General features: G+C 42.0%; 1 protein-coding gene across 3 annotated transcripts; it reads right to left on the reverse strand.

Moving 5' to 3' along the window:
- Nucleotides 1–482: 482 nt before the first annotated feature.
- Nucleotides 483–19,835, reverse strand: LOC147146941 (transforming acidic coiled-coil-containing protein 1-like). 3 transcript variants are annotated; one of them, XM_086030369.1, is made up of 14 exons: nucleotides 13,072–13,591; nucleotides 11,535–11,626; nucleotides 8,326–8,457; nucleotides 8,091–8,244; nucleotides 5,814–5,868; nucleotides 5,663–5,741; nucleotides 4,640–4,692; nucleotides 3,701–3,835; nucleotides 3,523–3,599; nucleotides 3,409–3,452; nucleotides 3,079–3,239; nucleotides 1,828–1,934; nucleotides 1,624–1,744; nucleotides 483–1,526 (listed from the first exon to the last, which is right to left on the reverse strand). In XM_086030369.1, exons 1-14 carry the CDS (start codon nucleotides 13,158–13,160, stop codon nucleotides 1,458–1,460), a joined length of 1,368 nt encoding a protein of 455 aa, XP_085886495.1. In that variant the 5' UTR covers nucleotides 13,161–13,591; the 3' UTR covers nucleotides 483–1,457. The 3 variants fall into 3 exon arrangements, with proteins under 3 accessions (XP_085886495.1, XP_085886494.1, XP_085886493.1); XM_086030368.1 differs by lacking the exon at nucleotides 13,072–13,591 and adding an exon at nucleotides 19,559–19,835 and having other exon boundaries at nucleotides 8,091–8,457; XM_086030367.1 differs by having other exon boundaries at nucleotides 8,091–8,457; nucleotides 13,072–13,589.
- Nucleotides 19,836–20,590: the final 755 nt, after the last annotated feature.

The raw sequence follows: 20,590 nt of genomic DNA on the forward strand, positions 1-20,590 counted from the left end.
TGTAAGCGACTCACGGAATGTAACATCACTGGCATGGAGGTCAAAGCTGTGACGTATTGTACAAACCGGCAACACATCCTGGGGATAAAAACAGCTGTTGGTCCGACGCTCGTGTCGTCTAGGTCACCTACACCAAAACGGAATTTTCATTGATGACCATATTTTGGTAGACATGTATTATTTAATGTTTACATATTACGTATGAGTTGATCCAAGCTTGATAGTACTCGTATTTATTTCATACCTCTTTGGGCACATCGCCTACTGTCCATGTCATTCTATTTTAAATTTTTCGTATGAAGGAACTGCAAATGTTTCCCATTATAGAATTTTTTTTTTTTTTTTTGCCAAAAGTACAGTGCATTGTAAGGCTCCAATATCCCAACACAAGATTGAGATCATGTAATGAAATAAAGTGACCCTGGAAGTCAATGTGGTACATTCATAGGCTTGCGATATGAATTTACAAAGCTCACTTTAAGTTGTGGTTAGTCTTTTTTTATTCAAACAAAATACATTTATTTCATGTTAGGTGCCTTTTGTAGATCATCTGCGTTCACATTTAGTAAAAACAAAACAAAACAAAACACCTAAAGTGTCTGGACAGAAAAGAGTGGCATGAACTAAAACACATCATGAACGCGTCATGATTTTGAGAGTGCAGTTGTAAAACATGATTGTGAAAGCATACAGACGTGTAATACGATTCAAATGGGATTGTTAAAATGCGTCAGATTGCATTAACCTGGAAGTAACCTGTGCTCTAATGTAACAGAAGCATAACAAAAAGCAGTTGGCACTTGGCTATGATCGTGTAAATGTGGTGCCGATTCATATTAGGATTGTTCAATCTCTCTTGGCTTCCAATGTAGCTCACGCAGCAGTCTCAGACGGGAAAAGAAAATGACAGCGTTAATACAATCACGGGGCAATTATTGTCTACGTTTTTCATTGTTCTGATCGGATGCCGCGCCATCTCGATCTGTCGTTGCCGTGCAGCCTTGGCGACCCATCTGATCCCACGCAATGCCTCGAAGAGTAGTTCAGACGAATAAATGATTCAGCTGCTCCTTTAACGCTAAACAACACTTGTTCAAGCTTCTCCGAGCGTACTTCTACGAGTCGAAAGTGATCTCAAAAGTGAGCGCTTTGAATTTGATGTCACCCCGCAGGAGGACTTGCATGACATCTACGGCGTTAGCTGCTGGGAATTTCAAGTTGAGCCACAAGCACATCATGGTTGTTGTCCACCGGGCAGGACGGCCAAAAGCACGAGGAGTCCGCCAAATGCAAAGCAAATGACTTACATGTGCAAAGTCACTATTAGCCCGACCGAGCGCAGAGGCGGGAAGCGGTGGGGGACGCCAGGAAGGAGCTTCAGGCGCAGGCTGGCACGGGGGAGGAGTTTGGACATCTCATTGGCCGGGAGGCATGCACGGGAAGTCACGACGCTCGTCTCACTCTACTTTCCCCATTTTGGCTATGAGCTCGTCACAGATCTTCGTGAGCTCCTCAATCTCTTGATTCTATCGCACAAAAGGGACGGAGCGACAAGTGCGGTCATTTCACAAAGAAAAAAAAAGCAAAGGCGCTATCGCTTGGGCCTGGCTCGAGGCCGCTTGCCTTCTGCTGCAGGGCTTGTTCCAGCGATTCGTTCTTCATTTGCTCCTTCCTCAGGCTGGCGGTCAGCGCCAAGCTCTCAGAGCCCGCCTTGGAACGCACCTGAGCGATCTCCTCGTTGGCCCTGCGCAAAAGGCGGGTCGTCATTTTCCCGCGGCTACATCCGAAGGTCGTGAATGGCACTTTATTGTTTCGGGCAGGTCTTACTTGTCTAGCTTCTCCTCTGCATGGACTTTCAGCGTCTGGTACCTTTGTTCCTCCTGCTTGACTCTGGACAGATACTCCTGAGCACATTTCTTCAGCACCTCTTCATTCTGTAGAGGAAGCACACACGGCAATTGCACATTTATTTGACTTTGTGTAAGTGTGCCATCTCTCTCCGTTCTTTATCTGCTGCGTGGAGCAGGAGAGCCTTCTGCTCCAAGGGAAACGTGAGTTGAATACATCATTTTTTCTTAAAGGGGAAGTCAGCCCAAACATTTTTTTTTTTTCAACAATTTGTTCAATGCAAGCCCTCTAGTTGAAACGAGGTATTCTGATAAATATTGCGTTTGTGGAATAAGATTGAATCCAGCTATATTTAGCCATCTCCGGTGGCGGCCATTTTGTCACTTCTGTCGAATAAAAAAAAAAGACATCACAGTTGCTCAGGGCTCAGGCAATGACCAATCACAGCTCAGCTGTTTTCAGAAGCTGAGCCATGATTGGTCGTTATCTGAGCCCTGAGAATCTGTGATGTCATTTTCAGTCGACAGAAGTGACAAAATAGCTAAAAAGCGATGGCTAAAAACGGGTGGATTTTGCTGCTTAACTCATATTCCACAAACGCAGTATCAATCAGAATGCCTTGTTTCAACTAGTGGGCCTGAATCAAACATATTCTTGAAAAAAAAAATGTTTGGGTTGACTTCCCCTTTAAGGAACAAATGATTCATTGCTACTTGTTGAGCAACCGAATTCCCGGGACACAAATTTGCGGCATGACACGAGGAAGATTTGCTCTGCCCGTTTGTCAACCAGTGGTGTCAAATGGACTGCCAGCTTGCGGCACAAATATTCGTAACATTTTTTGACCCTTTAGGATCACCATCGTCGTTTTGTTTGGAATCATGGAAGTGAGGCAAACGGGTCAGAGTCAGCGTATTTAAAAAGCCACATCACATTAGGGATATTTCAACGGTAACCGGGGTGACGCAGGGTTGGAATTCTAAACCCTCGGGTTGGGTAAAGACTACTTTGGCTTTCCTTTGTGATTTGACCCTCGTCGTGACCGCTGATTATAATTACAGGAAAGACTCCACCTGTACTTTGCCCACACCCTCACTAGTATTGACCACACCCTCGCATGAAAATGAAATCCTGTTGCTCCCGAAATTTCTCTGGCTGGCACAGCGGCGCACTGTGCCCTCATAGCAAAAATCATCCGCAGTCAAATGTCACCTTCCGACGTCTTCTTACTTTCTTAAAGCCTTCCAGGGTGCTCTTCATGTTCTCATAGCGCCGAAAAATGTCAGACAGTGAGCGTTCCACCGAGTTGAGGTCTGTCAGCGCCGCCTCTTTCTCCATGGTTACAGCATGCAAAGCCTTCTGGGAGCTCAGGCTGTTTCTCTGCTCATCCTCTGACAGGAGGAATAATCGATATCAGTCAATCGAGCAAATGATGATAAACAATGAACAAACACGCACGTTCTTCCTAGAGGCAAACCCCAAATTGCAAGCATAACATAACCGCTTGATATCTAATACTATTTTTGTGCTGTGACTACTACGTAACTTGGACTCACTCACCAATCATCTGAGCAATTGTCTTCTCATACTCTGCAACAATCTTTCTGTAAAAGCACAAAAGAAATTGATTGTCTGTCCGTCCGTCCGTCCGTATCTGCCCGTCATCTCCTTCACCTCATCTCATTGACTTCCTGTCTGCTGTCGTCATACTTCCTCCTCCAGTCGTTCACTTCCACCTCTTTAGTGATGATCTGGAAAAAAAAAAAAAAAAAAAAGGGCATTAGGTGTGATCAGAGACGGAACGTGCACATAGAGAAAACGTATCAATTTATAAACTGATAAAAGTTTGTACCTCCTCTCTGATGAGGGTTAGAACAGCCCTTTTCTCCTCCTCACTGATACAAATGGAGTCCAAGACCTCGCTTCCCGTTTTCTGGATGCCGCTTCCTCCTGATTTGTTCTTCCACTTACTCGGGTCGTCATTGTGCTGAGGGAAGAGGAAAACCAAACTGTTGCTCAATTCAGCATATGGACATACATGTGTCATGTGTCATCTTCCAAACCGCTTCTCCTGTACAGGGTCGCGAGGAGGTGCTGGAGCCTATCCCAGCTGACTATGGGCGAAAGGCGGACTACACCCCGAACTGGTCGCCGGCCAGTCGCGGGGCGCGCACACACACAGACTCCGTCACTGAGCGGCAACCGATCCCACGCTGCCCGCACACAACTCAGGCGTGTGTACCACTACGCCATCAGTGACGCCATATGGGCATATATACAGTATCTAAACATATTGTGAAACCACCTTTTGTGTCATGAACTGGTTTCAAGATGAATTATTTGGCTACGTCAGAGAATGGACAAGAAAAAGGGGCGTTAATTCCTTGAAGAAATGACTTTTTGCTGCAAAACAAAAAAAGTTGTCTCTCAAACCTTTCTCCATTCGAAACCTTGCTCACCTCTCGGCCCTTGTCCTCCCTCCCCCCACTCCATGCAGCCTCTGCCCTTGCTTGGATTAAAAAAGGTCCATTCTAATCTCCTGGATGATAATCATAATCCATCTGTCCTCTGAACAGAGGAACTCAGTGGCCAATATGAGACACACATGTGGTCATTTGTGCTATGGTAACAAGCGGAAGTGTCGAGTGTGGCCATCTTTGTGGAGTGTGCGGTAGCGTAGCAAGATTCGCTGCTTGCATTTGAGGGCGTAAGGACACCACGATTTTCTTTAGTGCGAGTGATGTGACTTTCTAATAAATTCAGAAATAAATACAATAAGTGCAGTTCTCACCAGTGTGCAGCTGTCTGGCTCTTCTGGTGTGGGAGGCACGTGGCAGATTTGGGCTGAAAGAGATCATTTCACATTAGGTACAAGAAATAGAGCTTTGCAATATTATGATTTGGAATTAAACATTATCATTGAATAATATAGCAGTGAAGGACGATCTATTACAAGCCGTGGACAGTATTTCCATGATTCACTGTATTTTTCAAACTATAAGTCACACTTTTTTTCATACAACGCAACGTTAAGATACGGTATTTTAAACTAAAAAAAAACCAAACATTTCCATAGTTAGTTTCCGAAGCAATTCATCGTTTGAAAAGTACAGTAATAGGTTTATAAGATGTATGCAGACTAGATCTTATGTAACCTAATGTATAGCGTCGATGTCCTGTGAAAAAAAAAACGTATCTCCATTTTTTTTCAACTTTCTTTTTTTTTTTTTTACGTGAATGGTGTTTCCGTGTTACAGACGTTGCATTAATGTGAAAATTAAAAATAAAATTGGACACAAGTGTTTTTCGCAGGACATTGATGATATTCAGGTTTCTTGAAAAGTGGTGGTTTAGTTACTAGTCCAAAGAAAGGGTTCTTGTCGATGTTATCTTCTGAACAAGTATGTTTACATGGCAGGACACGTCTTGTTTGTCTTCTCAAGCAGATAAGCGCTGACTACACTGTACAGTCACGGCGCACATGACTAACAGTGTATTACGGCAGCGCCAGTTAATCATTTATGTTGGAGTGTACGTGTAACAGTAAGGACTAATGACCTTCTCGCTGGATTGATCGACAGATTGTTTGCCCTTGGGAGGTGTGGGGGAGCTGAAGCCTGTTGACTAAACTTTAAAAGCTATCTGATCTTAGGACAATAGCCGGCTTTTATGGGAGGAATAACAAAGCAATTTATTAGAGAAAAAAAAGTCCAGCCCAAAGTATTGGAACAGATGGTCATTATGCTTACAGGAGTTGAAAATGGAAGATGAAATGAGTGCTGTTAAGTGATAATGAATTGATATATTTGCTCACCGCTTTGGTCCTTGTCTGCTTTGATACATGTGCTGCTAGCCAACTTCTCCTCATCAGTAGCATGGTCGCCATGATCATCCTTTATCAAGAGCAAACACGATCAGTAATGCAAAATGAGTACACCCTTGTGATGTCGCTACTAAATACTCGCCTTCCCACTGAGGTCCTTTTGCGTCGGCTGCTCCGGTTTTACTTGACACGAGTTACTGAACATCAACGTTGAGAAAAGCGCCGTGAATGTGGGAAAAAAAAAAAAAAGAGAACATTAACTTGGAGATAGAGGATGACAGGCGACAGCAATTTACCAGATGCTATGCTTGATTGAAACAGATTAAAAGAACACACACCTTGACCATTAGACGGAAAGACAAGGTCAATACAAACACACACACACGTTTAAGTGTAGTGAATAGAAAAAAATAAAAGGTGAAATCAAAGTAAACACATTCTTAATCTCTTAAAGATAAGAAATGCTCATTGTTGAACTTGACACAGGTAAGATTCCAATTTCCAGCAATATTTTTCATAACTATTTATGAATACATTTTATTTTAATATTAAGTGTCAAATATTAACTGCAACATTATAGAAATACATGTTACATGAGTCTAGAGCAGGCTTCCTAAACGCCAGAAACACTTTAATAATTGGGACATAAGTAGTTTTAAAAGTGCTAAAGTGCTCCGTAAATAAAATTGGATTGAATTGACTCACATTTGTAGAGTGGCTCCATCTTGTGGTGTGATGGTGTAGTGTACATGTCAAACTTGAACTCTCGATTTGTACAGTACTGTATATCCTATTTCTGCATCTTGCCTTTCGTGCAAATTTAATCACGAGGAATTATGACACCACTCCAGAGAGTGATTTGCCTTTGATGGGTAGGCCAGTTGCGCTTTTGTTTAGCAGACAATAAAAACCACAAGAGGGAGACAATCTACATTTCTACACGCTGCTAAAAAAAAAGCAAAAAAAAAAGCATCAAGGTCACTGAAATGCAACCATGGGATACGTGTGAATAGGAAATAATTATTTACAATAAATACACAACTACGTAAATCAATATATAATACTTTATGAAACATCTGCGTTAACAATCTTCAGCCTTTTTGAAATCCTGCACAAGGGTGTTTGGATGGAATTCTACATGGAGTTTCCGAAATTGTGCCACACAAAATAAGCAGTTGCCCTGAACACTAGATAAACGTACAGCACACTTCATTAGGTACACCCACACAAAATATCTGCTTTCACATAGATAATGCCCAGTCTCCAGAGAGTTGTAACATTTTAGTCGCTGTTGTTGTGGCTGTACTTTAGAAACATAATGCATGACGCTGATGGATTTTCTTAGTAACTAGCTACTATCCTTAAGGCAGAATATCGTTTAAATTCAATTACTTGTATTGCAATAGTGGACACTTACAGGAGTGACAACATATAGATTCACTTGCCAGACTTGCATGTAGGCAGGATATACATTCAGTTCCCACTCAATGTTTGTATGACTGCGAGTGCGGGTGGTTGTCTGTTTCTATAATGCATGTGTCCTGTGATTGACTGGCAATCAGTCCAGGGTGGAGTCAGCTGTTTGCCCAAATAAAGCTGGGATAGACTCCAGGGGGCCTCTTTGTCCACATCCAGAAAAGGTAAAAAAAAAATTTTTTTAAATCCAGATTTATGAATCCGAGCAAAAGCATGAATCCAAGCACATTTATTTAACATATGTCAATCAGTGCGGAATTAACCATACATGTTGGAGTATCAGACTCCTCCCTCTCTGCGCCCCTATATAAATATGCAAATTAGCATAAACAGGGTCTGCCGGTGGGAATTCCTCACTCTGCGTGATCAGATAATCTGATGAGTCACAAATCAAAAAAGAGTAACCTCACAAAATGTGAGCTGGAGACACATGTAAACAAAGACGAGACCAAGAGAAATTATTATTTTTGGCACACTATCCTCTGGAGTCGACAACAAGCGAGAGAAAACATCCAATCATCCATTACGGCTGTTAATTGCTCATGTGAGTATCTCCCAAGTTCACGTCACTCTGACAAATCTGACAAAGCATTTTTCCAACTGGCCATGTTAGTAAAATAAAAGCCTTTCAATTCAGAATCACTTTGAGTGCCTCAGTTTCCTGTTTTTATTGTTCGAGTTCTTGTTTGTTTGTGCAGGTGTACCTAATGAAATATCCACCGGACTGGTGGAGCTGATAAATTCAGAGATACACAAAAAGCAAACACACTTTGATGAGCTCAGGTTCACTGCGCACAATAACACACATTCACTGTTGTTCCCTTCCGCCATTAGAGACAAAGCTGCGTTTGTTCAGCTTGAAAATGTGAGTCACAGTCCAGCTGGAGGAGTCTACAGTAACTGGAAGTTGGTACAATGTGAGCATTTCTATTTCTTTACTCACGTGATAACGCTTCCCTCCTGGCAGCAGGCGGGTGTTGCACAATCGGAGTTCACATTGCCGTTGAGCAAGTCGTGATGCACGGAGAGGTCATGGCTGAGTGTCAGGTTTGAGTCCGGGCTCAGGTTAGAGATCACCGGCGCCTCGTCGTCCACCTCTGAAGGATCGAGTGTGTTCAGCGGGGAGTGGATTGGTAGGGACAGAGGTCGTTGCGCTTGTGATGCGGTGTTTGGCTGGCCTGAGGTCTTGGCTGTTGAAGTCAGATTGAGGTTCTGGTTCAGGCCAAAGATGTTGTTGTTGGGGGATGAGCCAGTCAGGTTGTTGAGGGCGTCAACCTCATCCTGGCCGGAATTCTTGTCGACAAATTGGTCTGTGGGAAAGAGAAAAAAACATTCATTCATTCATTCATTATCCATACTGCTTATCCTCACAAGGGTCGCGGGCGTGCTGGAGCCTATCCCAGCTGTCTTTGGGCAGTAGGCAGGGGACACCCTGAATTGGTTGCCAGCCAATCGCAGGGCACACAGAGACAAACATCCGCACTCACAATCACACCTAGGGGCAATTTAGACAGTCCAATCAACTTACCATGCATGTTTTTGGAATGTGGGAGGAAACCGGAGTACCCGGAGGAAACCCACGCAGGCACGGGGAGAACATGCAAACTCCACACAGGGTGGCCGGAGAAAAAAACAGTTCTTACATAACATGTTATACACTCACTGTCCATTTCATAACTTCACTGCATCATAGTGAGTGATGTTTACAACTTTAAAGTGGAAGTCAATGCAAACATATTTTTTTTCAAGAATATGTTTCCAGCAGACCCACTAGCATTCTGATTGATTTTGCGTTTGTGGAATATAAGTTAAGCAGCAAAACACACTTGTTTTTATTCATCTCTGGGGTCGGCCATTTTGTCTTCTGTCGACTGAAAATTACATCACAACTGCTCACAACGACCAATCACGGCTCAGATTCAGAAAACGGGTCAGCCGTGATGTCATTTTCAGTCGACAGAAGACAAAATGGCCGCCCCCACAGATGACTAAAAACAAGTAGATTAACACTTATTCCACAAACGTAATATTTATCAGAATGTCTTGTTTCAACTAGTGGGCCTGCTGGGAACATATTCTTGAAAAAAATATGTTTGGGTTGACTTCCGCTCCAAGGAAACATTTTATATTACTACTTCTGACTCTCAAACGATAATGCTCAAACCTGAGCATTATTATTTTTGTAAATCTTTTGAAGTGGATTTGTTGTGCAGATTTTCCTAATGTTATGGTCATTGATTTGAAAACCACAAACTTGTCCTTGGCTATAATGCTTTTATTTGTCATCCTGGCATTTAACCCTTATGAAGTGACTCTCCCTTCTCCTGTTAGAACACTTAAAATGGCTGCAGGCTTCCTGCCGTATAGCCTTCACATCCTGTTCACAAGCAAGCTAACGACCACAGCAGATGGATCTCAGTTGAGTCATACTATTCATGTGCGGAACACAGATCCATGGTAAAAAATAATCCCCCTCACACGCACTTTCAGAACGCGTATAGCATGCACTAGATACAAGCATAAAACAACATTCTGTCACATTGATCCCGAGTGAGTAAGATGGAGCAGCTCACAGTAAGGTTTAATATGCCACTTGATGTGCAGTCCAGAATTGGGGCTCTCTCAGGCACTCACGCCATCGTGAGAGGGAACAGCTGTAGAGGAGCCCCACCCAGTCAGACAGAGTTCACAGCACCAAGTGGCCTAGCAACGTCAACAACAGGCCTTCACTGCCTTTTCTCAGCTAAATGAAGAAGGGGACGAGAAAACGAGGCAGGGCAAAATCAGAACATAATGTTTCCATAGTGAGTCGGTCGATATCAACAAACGTGTATCCTCCGAGGCATCAGACTAATTAGAGAACGGCACTGTATTTCTTAATAAAAACAACCTCATCCATCGGCGTAGTGCATTTCAAAGCGCATGCGACAGAAAGGCAGACTGTTAGCTCAGACTCAACAGAAGTATTTTATCATCTGATACAAGCGTGGCCACATTCCACAGATATATTGAGAAGTGGACTATAATTCATCCGAACAGTATTTCCTTTGTCATTGTAGTCTTCCAATAGTGGGCCAGTCTTTTTACAATCAATATAGACACTCATCACACCTCTTTAGGTACAACCTTCCTAATCAAAGCTATTGTATTTCTTGAAATAATGGCCGCTGCTCTAGTTGATGCCATGCCCGAAATATTCGGCAGATTAAACTGATGCCTGATTCTATCCCCCTTAGGAAATGATTTACTATGACTGGTACCACCATGGTGGTAGATGTCATTACCACAAAGCAGACTGCAGAGCACACATGGCATCTGTAAAGCTGTTTTCAGTGCCGTTTAACATGTAGTGATGCCATATTCAGCATTGGAACATTCAAGGAACAAAAATACACTGTATACAGTATACTGTGTATTTATTTACCGGTATGTATAAGTACGCTAAGCAAAATATTATGCCATCACAGTGAAGTAGGGGTTAGCATGTCTGCTACGCAGTTAGCATGTCTACCACGCAGCCAAGTAATTCTGCATTTGAATCTCTGCCCTTCTTTACAGTACTTTAGCTTCCTCCCACGTTCCAAAAACATGCGCGCTCGATTCATTGAAGACTCTAAACCACAAAATCTGTACCAACATTTAAAATTGGTATGAGTAGTAAATAATAACATTGAGATTTTTGCAATATTTTTTTGTTATCCTTTTTACAGTAACTTGGAACAATCATTGTACAAATCATTGACTTCTGATTTCAAAACTACGTAACTATGTAATATGCATCATGTAGTAATTACGATGAGACAAGACATTTATTTGGTTTCACCATCGTAACGGCCGTCGAAGGGGAGCCGCAACTACAAAGTGGTATGACTGAGTGTCAATGCTTGTTTGTTGGTCGGTTGTTTCTCTATACTGTATGTGCTGTGCAATTGGTTTAAGAGCAGTACAGCATGTAGCCATGCATCCACCCTGTAGGGTGGTAAGTAGGTAGGTTGGTACGAACTGGGTAGGTATCATTATTTAATTTTTTTTTTTTTTTTAAAGGATAAAATATTATTCAATATTACAAAGATGTATTTGTACATATAAGGGTCTCACCCGAACACCCTTTATAGGCAAATGGTATTCTATTCTCTAAGTTAAAGTAAATAAGTGAAGAATTCAAATGGAGTCACACTGGAAAAGTGATGTCACCCTTTTACATAATCAAAAGGGTTATTCATTAGATGATCTGTAAATAGCAATCAGAATGAGTTATATAATCTCAAAACACTGTGGGGGACAGCAACTGTCAAAAAGAAATGTGCCATTCAGCTGAATAATAATGTATATGAAGTACAGAGATGTGATGCACAAGAATGTGAGTTAAGAGCAGCTGAATAATGACCTGTGTGTGTGGAGTTGTCCAGCTGACTCAGCAGTTTCACAACACCTGGGGACTCCGCCTCTGGGGTCTCATAGGTCCCTTCGGAGTCTGAACTATACAGAGAAAAAAAAAATGCTTTTATTTGCTGTGCATGGTCGGTCGTGGCATAGAAAAGAACAATCGCTCATTCGTAACAGAAGCCGTAGGCCATAGATCAGTTGAAGCAATGACATTCAGACAATATTTCATGTCCCCGAAATGGTTACACATATCAAGCATGCAGTAAAAAAAAGTCACCTCGAAAACATTCCTAAGACATGGAGGAACATACAGTACATCCAGAACCAAAATTTCTGATGCTCGTATCTTTCCTACTGCTGACTTTTTGTAATGCAACTAAAGTAAAAAAAAAAGAAAATCTGAAGGTTATATAGCAGAAAAAGACATTATGTACACTTTCTTGATTAACAGGGTGCTGGGCCTTGGCCTTCAAGGTTTTCTTGGAATGACAAGCAACAATAGAAGGGGCACTCAAAATAAACAAGTTATTTCATTTCGAGGGAAGTCAGAGGAAGGGGGAGGTGTGAGGAAGTAGAGCCGAGGGTCCGAGCAGACCACCTGCATCCTTTGCCCCCTCAATAAAGACACACTCTCCTGGTGCAAGTATACACACACACACACACACACACACACAAAGCACTTTTGAGTCTTTTGGCTTGGCCTCAATAGCGAGGCCAAATTAATTTCCTCAACAGTGGTGGGTGTCGAAAGGAAGGGAGTGAAAGAGTGAGAGTTGATGTGGGAAAACGCAAGTGTGCCCACGCATGAAAGCACATCAAAACACCCGCACTCTAATGAAAAACAGTACTCGGAACAGAGCTACGCCGGAGCCGAAGCCAACCACACTGGTTCCCATACAAGCTTGCACCGTCCACAGAGCTAACCCTAATATACATAACACCCAGCCTCAGATACAATACACACACACATTCTTTTTCTCGCTCTCCCCCTCTCTCACTTGCACTCACAGGAACACGCACACACATTGGAGCCTATCCCAGTGATGGCCCCGACGGTTGCGATCTTGGATGGTTACTTAGAAACTGAAAATGGATGGAAAAAAAAACAAAAAAAACTGAAGGATAAGAAACTGAAAATGGATGGAAAAAAAAACAAAAAAAACTGAAGGATTGGAAACTGTGGTTCCCTCTCAACCATCCCCCAACTTTCTGCAACCAAACTGCACGCCTCTCCTTTTGCACACACAATAATAAGAGGTAGCCCGTCACATCCACTTTCACTTAAAATTACAAACCGGGCATAAAGTTGAGTCGATGAAACGGCAATTTCGAAAGTAATACAGTCAAGACTCAAAAGTAAAATCCTGGCTTGCGACTAATCTGCTTTTGAATCTGCGTGTGCAGCCACCTGTCACGTCGTTACCAAAGGCAAACGTCAAAAGTCCAAATGAGATGTTCGTCCCAAGCAAGCCCACCTGCAGCCCGTCGGCCTCTAGTTCGACTTAGTGTCATCCCCACTTCAAGTGTGAGTCTCTTACTTGTCATCATTGTGGCCGCCATCTCCCGAGCCCCCCGTCACCGCTGACCATGTCCATTTGGCCCACTGGACTGGAGACAACCAGGACATCACTGCGTAAGGTTGAGAATTAAATATACCGGTATATATTTTTTTTTAAAGTGCTGCTGCCACTGCCTCTGAGGTTCCTCTTCCTCCTCGATTGCTTATTGGTCTTTCTTCCTCTTTCAAACAAGGAGCTTCTAAAAATAAACTGGTCATTGGTGCTTTCTTCTCCTCCAAACGTGTCAGTTCCTCCCCGGTCTTCCCATCCTGGGCAGGGAAAAGGTGTGCCTCCTTCCCCGCCGCAGCTGCTGTTTCTGTCGTCTGCTTTTTTTTTTTCCTCTCTGATGCAGATTAGTGGAGCATCAGTGATCACTCCTCCCCTCCCTGCCTTCCCTCCTCTCGCTGGGAGGAACGATCAGCTGGTCAAACAGACGCAGCTTGCTCTTCTTCTCCCGCATGTTTGCATGACTTCCTCAGGAGTCAACCTCTCCCTTCCTCGCCGTGCCTCCTCCCCTCCCTGTGAAGGACGAGAGGCAAAACGGCTTCCTGTTTTATGAGGACACGAGACGACCGACTCGGGTTACTCCGGGACAGTCGGCCAAACAGGATGGAAAAGACGTAAAATCTAGATTTACGAGACAAACACGTTAGTGTGCCTATGTGGGCGCTTAAATCTTGTATGTTATAGAATACCACTGGACTCTTAAGCTACCATGAAACAGGGTCTATTTTTTTTTTTTATTCATCTACTAATTTAATGAGGTGGTGTGGGGGAGTTTGGGAGAAAACATCACCAATGCCTTTCATTGCATGAAAACAGTAGTTTAATGTTGCTGTGAAAGCTTTAAAAGAGTAAAATGTTGGACTTTTTCAACAAGCTGATCAATGGTGAACTCATAAACAGAAAAGCAATGATGATACAGTGATGTCATGACATCGCCAACCTGACAAAACATCCAAGATTTCTCTGATGTCATCAAGATAGCCTGGGCAGTGAACCTCAACCGTGGTGATGTGAGAACTGACCACAGAGCGTTACCCAGTTTCATTTTTAATTGATTTGAAAATTTAATTATTTATTTACTACGGCGGCATGGTGGGCGACTGCTTAGCACGTCCGCCTCACAGTTCAGAGGTCGTGGGTTCGATCCCGGCTCCGGCCTCCCTGTGTGGAGTTTGCATGTTCTCCCCGTGCCTGCGTGGGTTTTCTCCGGTTTCCTCCCACATTCCAAAAACAAGCATGGTAGGTTGATTGAACACTCTAAATTGTCCCAAGGTATGATTGTGAGTGCGAATGTTTATTTATCTGAGTTAGCCCTGCGATTGCCTGGCAACCAATTCGGGGCGTACCCCGCCTGCTGCCCGAAGTCAGCTGGGATAGGCTCCAGCATGAGGATAAGCGGTTGGGATAATGGATGGATTATTTACTACAAAATTGATACAATCCAACTGAATTCACCGTATATAGAGCATTTCACACCACAGCTACAGGTATAACAAAGCACTTTACATACAACAACAAAATATCAATACTATAACAAGTGAAAGCAATAAATTAACACAAAATACTATATACAATCGACACCGGAAAACAGCAGAAAACTGTCGGTCTCACGTCGAATCAAAAGCCAAAGTCATTTTAATTTCTATATCTTTGTTCATCCATCTATGCCAGTGACATATACTGTAGTGCAGGCAGAACAATCAAATGCTCTTCCACAAGGTGGCAGAAAGTACAATAAGCCTGTGTAACCACCTGTTGCTATTCATATATTCAATTTAACAGGCCCAGATTTCACATTTATGAGAAAACTCAAGATGAGCTCAATATTATTTCAGTATACTTTACAGAATATACTTTTTGTGACATTTTTGTTGGGTGGTGTGCAGTGATACTTTTCAAGGCGCAATAACATTTGGGAAACGTTGATCTGAGGCCACACAATAGGTAAATGCTCTTGAGTAATTGCAATTTGGATTTGGACCATAATGTAATGGTACAAAATGTCTGGGGTAGTAAAAACAGTTGGAAATGTCATTGTGCATTTTACAGTAATTTACAGAACAATCACCCCTAATCTGAGTTTCTCCACCCATTGCTTGGCCAGAGCCACCAGAACTCACTGGCTTGCTTTTTTTTTTAAACAGTATTGTGTTTTTTCAGGCCATGAAAAAAGTACTTCAATTTAACGGCCAATAAGATCTTACAGACAACCCCTCCACTCTGTTAAATTGAGGTCCCACTTAAAGCGGAAGTCAACCCAAACATATTTTTTTCAAGAATATGTTCCCAGCAGGCCCACTAGTTGATTAATTCTGATTAATGTTGCATTTGTGCAATATAAATTAAGCAGCAAAATGCACTAGTTTTTAGCCATCTCTGGGGGCGGCCATTTTGTCTTCTGTTGACTCAAAATGACATCACAACTGCTCACAACGACCAATCACGGCTGACCTGTTTTCTGAATCTGAGCCGTGATTGGTCGTTGTGAGCAGTTGTGATGTCATTTTCAGTCGACAGAAGACAAAATGGTCGCCCCCAGAGATGGCTAAAAACGAGTGGATTAACACTTATTCCACAAATGCAATATTTATCAGAATGCCCTGTTTCAACTAGTGGGCTTGCATAGAACATATTCTTGAAACAAATATGTTTGTGTTGACTTCCGCTTTAAGGTGAAGTTGTGGTTTTAAAAAACTGTTGTGTGTGTGGCAGCTGATGCCCACTTTGTGGTGTGCAGCCCCACCACCTACAGGAAAGGAGTGGAACAATGTAACTTGTAACTTCGCATTGCCAGTGATTGTTCACATTGTTTTCATTACAGTCCAAAAGTAAAACAACTAAAACATATTTGCTCTGGCATTATTATCTGCATGTTCCATTCTGTTATAACCTTTCCTAGTGTGGTCTTGTCTACTGGTTGGTCTGTGAACCGCTAATGAAGACCTTTAGTTCTTCACTGATGTGCGAACACGGTCACAGAGGGTCTATTGTCTACATCTAGGGCAGACAGCAAACGTGTCAATAAAGCAAACCTACATTCAACAATAACAGTGCATCACATCGACAAAAAAAAAATATCTCCTGCCTTCTCACTCATACTGATCATGGATCACTTATGTAAGTGACGGGGCAGCTTCGTGTGTTTGCATTACGCGGGCCCGCGCACACACACACATACGCACGGAAACTAGGGCAGATGAAAAAACGCTCTTAGAATAATAACCCGCCAACAAGAGGAAGCTAAAATATTTTAGAGTGTGAACAGGAACAACCACTTCATTGCTGTTAACAGCATAAATATGAGACATATTGAAAAAGATGAGGTAGTTTGGCGCGCAGCTATTTGTGTGCCAATATGCTGACAACTAGCATGTCACACCGGTGAACACAGAAAATGGCCTTGTTCAATTTGTGACGGATGCGCAACGAATGGAACTGAACCAATTGGGATTATTCCCCACACTTAAAGTGAGGCATATACTAAAACAAAATTCCTGACATTGTCGCCTTTCTCTCTTTTTGTTATTCTGTCAGTCATGACAGCTGAGAAGACAAACCTGTCTATCTTGAAGAGGACAACGCTCACAAACGACCCGCAGTGTCGGACGGGCCAGCGAGGATGTGCTTTGTATAACCAAACCATGCCTTTGGGCACACAAACCTACACACACACACACACAGTAAGCATAATGGATTGTGCTGCTACCCTCTCTAAGCTAAAAACTGCAATAAACGTAGGGAGGCAGCAACAACTATTATGTAATACCGTGAAACCACAAATAGCTCCTAGAAGAGAAAAAAAAAAAAACCAACCACTCATTGGTGATGGTACTCTACATTCAGTAAGTAACACCATACAAACTATACAGTACGGTAAATTTGAGACCCAGACGGTCACGTGTATCATGTCATCTAACAAGAATGCCCATCCTTAATCATGAATTACTGTCTGTGACTGATAGCACCATGTGTGCTAATTCTGAGCTAATAATAAAGCGGGCAACAATGACTGACGAGTTAGTCACTGCAGAGATGTGATGCTGGATTAGATCATTATTTTGGTGTGTGTGTGTGCGCATGAACGGAGAATTAGCAATGCTTTTCAAATGTCAGTTTATCTCCCTATCCCACTTTGATGAAAGGTGGACCCGCCTCTCATCTAGCGCCACCTTCAGGTCAAACATTTACCCATCAGCGGATCCACTGCAAGCTATCCTGCTAATGCAGCACAGATACATGTTTAAAAAAAGAATTTGAGCAAAGGAATGTGGGAGGAAGCCGAAGTAGCATGGAGAGAACATTTGAAGGCCAAATGTTAAATTCTAATCTTGGACCTTAGAAACTGTGAGACTCAAAAAAGACATGATTTACTTACTTTTAAAAAAATCAACTGTACACAGTACACTCATAAAATACTGATACTGAGAAAAGAAAAACAAAGAAAGAATTATTGAAATAAAAGCTCAAAATGTGAGTAATTTAAGATTTTTTTCTTGCTGGATCGTTCACATTCAGTGCATTATTGTACTCATTTTTAATGGAAGCAGAAGTTAAGTTCAACAAGGACATAAAATCAAAGCATGTGCGATACAATTCAACAACAACTATGATTCATAATTAGTGATCGTGCAATCAATTTGCTGTCATTGTAATTTTGCAGATTTCTCTCAATGTAGAAGTCAACACTGAACTGAATAACCATAAAACACTTGACATTGTTTTTGTGAGGATTAAATATGCTAGTGAGGATAAACGGTACAGAGAATGAAGGGATGGATTTAAAAATACTGTAGAGGTATTGCAGTATGCTGCTACCTAGTGGCCTTACATTTTAACTACATGTATGAATATGAAAATAAAGATAATTGAGAATACTCCATCAGTTTTATAGAGCACTTTTTTGCACACACTCAAAGTTCAGAATACATTTGAAACGAATTCAGAACTAGGGATGTTGGAGAAGAAGAGATGGGGGGTCAAACTTTCAATTTACACGAATTACATTCATTTTGTCGTATGTGTGAGAGTAAACAGCAAGTTCGCCAAGACAGTTAACAACCAGCAAGTGAAAAAAAAACCCGCGGGACAATTTTTTGTGAAAACATACGTATTTTATCTAGTTTAGATTCATTGTAAAACTCGGCTATGTTAGAGGAAGTAATGTCATAAACTGTGACATTTTGACCCCAAAAGAGATTAAAGGCTCCTCTATAGAAAGACACCAACTGAGCTTTTATCGGTGACTACAACAGGGACAGCAGAGTACACAATTACAAGACAATGCTGTAGAGCATATGTGCTCTTGTCCTGGTGCTCTACTTAAGATTTCGCAGCAACTGGGCTTCTAAATTTAGCTCAGTAAGAATCCATTTCTATTTGATTTTGCTGCATATTATCGTATACTATCGGAACATTGTTGAAAACTATTATCAGCCTTTAAACATTCATTGTTTTTTTTTTTTCCACTTTCATCCCTGCAAGCCTCATTAGAGTATAAATATCCACAATTCCACCATCGCGCTTGTTCATGTATTCATAATGTGTATTTTTTTTGGGGTGAAAGAACATTTTATAGGCCACACCAGTTAGCCTCTCCGCTGAAATAAGCTCAGAATCTATCTAGGTCAGTTTCCTCTGAAATGTAAATGTATATATCGTCGCTGTCCTGTGAAAAACACTGATGTCCATTTTTTTTCATTTTTATGTGAATGATGCTTCTGCGTTAAAGACATTGCATTAATGTTAAAAATAAGAAAAATGGACATAATTGTTTTTCACAGGACAGCGATGATATGTGTATGTGTATATACAATATGTGTATATATATATATATATATATATATATATATATATATATACACATACACATATATATATATATATATTTGCTCTTAAAAAAACATACCTGCTTCTTCATGACTGAACGAATAATATGTTGTGACTTAAGATAAGCTGTACATTAATACATGTCACAGAAGAGTGAACGTGCAGGTTTTAGAGTTAAAAGCACTGCTGGGATTAGCTGTGCTGGTACAAAGCGAAAGGACTCACGGTCCGTTAAGAAGGATAAAAACAAACAGGGACGGTAGTATAGTGGATTGGTGCTTTTATAACCTCATAACAACATGCTTTAAAGCCAGCAGAATCCATCATACGTTCACACAGAAATACACATGTATGATTAAAAGTCAGGAGGCTGTAAGATGCATATTTCATCACCACTGGCAGCGGTTTTGCACAAATGCTGCTTTTAATGATACTCACAAAGAATCACAAGGTGTGTTAATGCAGAAAGCCTGACAGTCAGAGGCCGAACGTGACTTTGGTTCCGACCAACTCAAAACAAGTCATCAGAACAAACATCTGCCGCTCGTGCTCTATCAACTGCATCCTCCCATGACTCAGCTATTCTTGCGCATCCTCATCAAGCTCACAACAACAAGACAATGGAGGCTCTTACATGCTGTTCTTCTTGCGAGGTGAACCCTTCTCTTGCTGGCTGACGGAGCCCCCCATGGCATCCAAAAAGACTCTGCTGGATTTGGGACGTACAGTATTCCCAAAATTTCAACTCCTCAGTTCAGCTCTCCTCCAGAAAAATCAAAACTCTGTGGTTTGGGTTGTCATTTCGGCTCACGTGACCACTACTTGTCTGGATGTTCCGTACAGATCACACATAAACACTAGTGACAGTCACGCTTCCTGACTCCCTCACTCATTATCCTCATCCTCCCTCCCTCCCTCTCTCTCTCTCTCTCTCTCTCTCTCTTTCACTCCCTCGCTGGGGCAGATTACAGTCACTCGGAAGAAAGGCATAGAGGCGGGGTGCATAAGAGGAGGGGGTAGTAGGGATGGAGTTTCACTGGGAGGTGATTGTCCCCAAAAGAAAGACACTCCTCTATTGTTAGACAGTTGACAATATGAGAGGGGGAGGGCAGGAGCGGTTGTTTTGCCACCCAACTCACAACCTGTTGGGACTTCTAAATACACACTAACTCCTGAGACTGACATAGACTGACACGACAATAGACACATGCATACACTGCAGTGTCAGCACAGACTAAGCTCAATGCATTTGCATCACATCAAAGCAGGATGACATAAAGGTCAAAGATCAATATTCAACACTTGAAATCTGTAGAACGCTGAAGCTTTGAGTCGGGAAGTAAAAGAGAAATGTGTCTTTTGTCAAAGTAAACAGCAATGAACTCACCTCGCTTCACAACAAGAAGCAGTTTGACGGCTAGTGAAGGATTCTTCAAGAAAGCCGCCTCAAGCTTCTCCAAGTTGAAGTTTACAGTCAAACTAAACATAAAACAACGTTAATTACATTTTGGGTATTAAAAACACACGGGCAATTTTGCCTTACACTAGGTTAATGCCAACCAACAATGCATAACACCATTGAAGGGTTAACCAAAAGCATCGGTAATCTTGGTGTTATTACCCTTTAAGCAACAGATATTTGAACTGAAATGGCGCATCAAAATAT

The sequence above is a fragment of the Filicampus tigris genome, chromosome 5 (assembly GCF_054856515.1).
Source record: "Filicampus tigris isolate MCC_2025a chromosome 5, RoL_Ftig_1.0, whole genome shotgun sequence".
Taxonomy (NCBI): domain Eukaryota; kingdom Metazoa; phylum Chordata; class Actinopteri; order Syngnathiformes; family Syngnathidae; genus Filicampus; species Filicampus tigris.

Excerpts from the sequence above, each read along its gene's own strand:
- LOC147146941 (XM_086030367.1), bottom strand. The coding sequence starts at position 13,160 with ATGTCCTGGTTGTCTCCAGTCCAGTGGGCCAAATGGACATGGTCAGCG. Across the intron at positions 11,627-13,071 it reads GGCGGCCACAATGATGACAA|TTCAGACTCCGAAGGGACCT; the intron begins GTAAGAGACTCA and ends TTCTCTGTATAG. Across the intron at positions 3,240-3,408 it reads GACAATTGCTCAGATGATTG|AGGATGAGCAGAGAAACAGC; the intron begins GTGAGTGAGTCC and ends TCCTCCTGTCAG.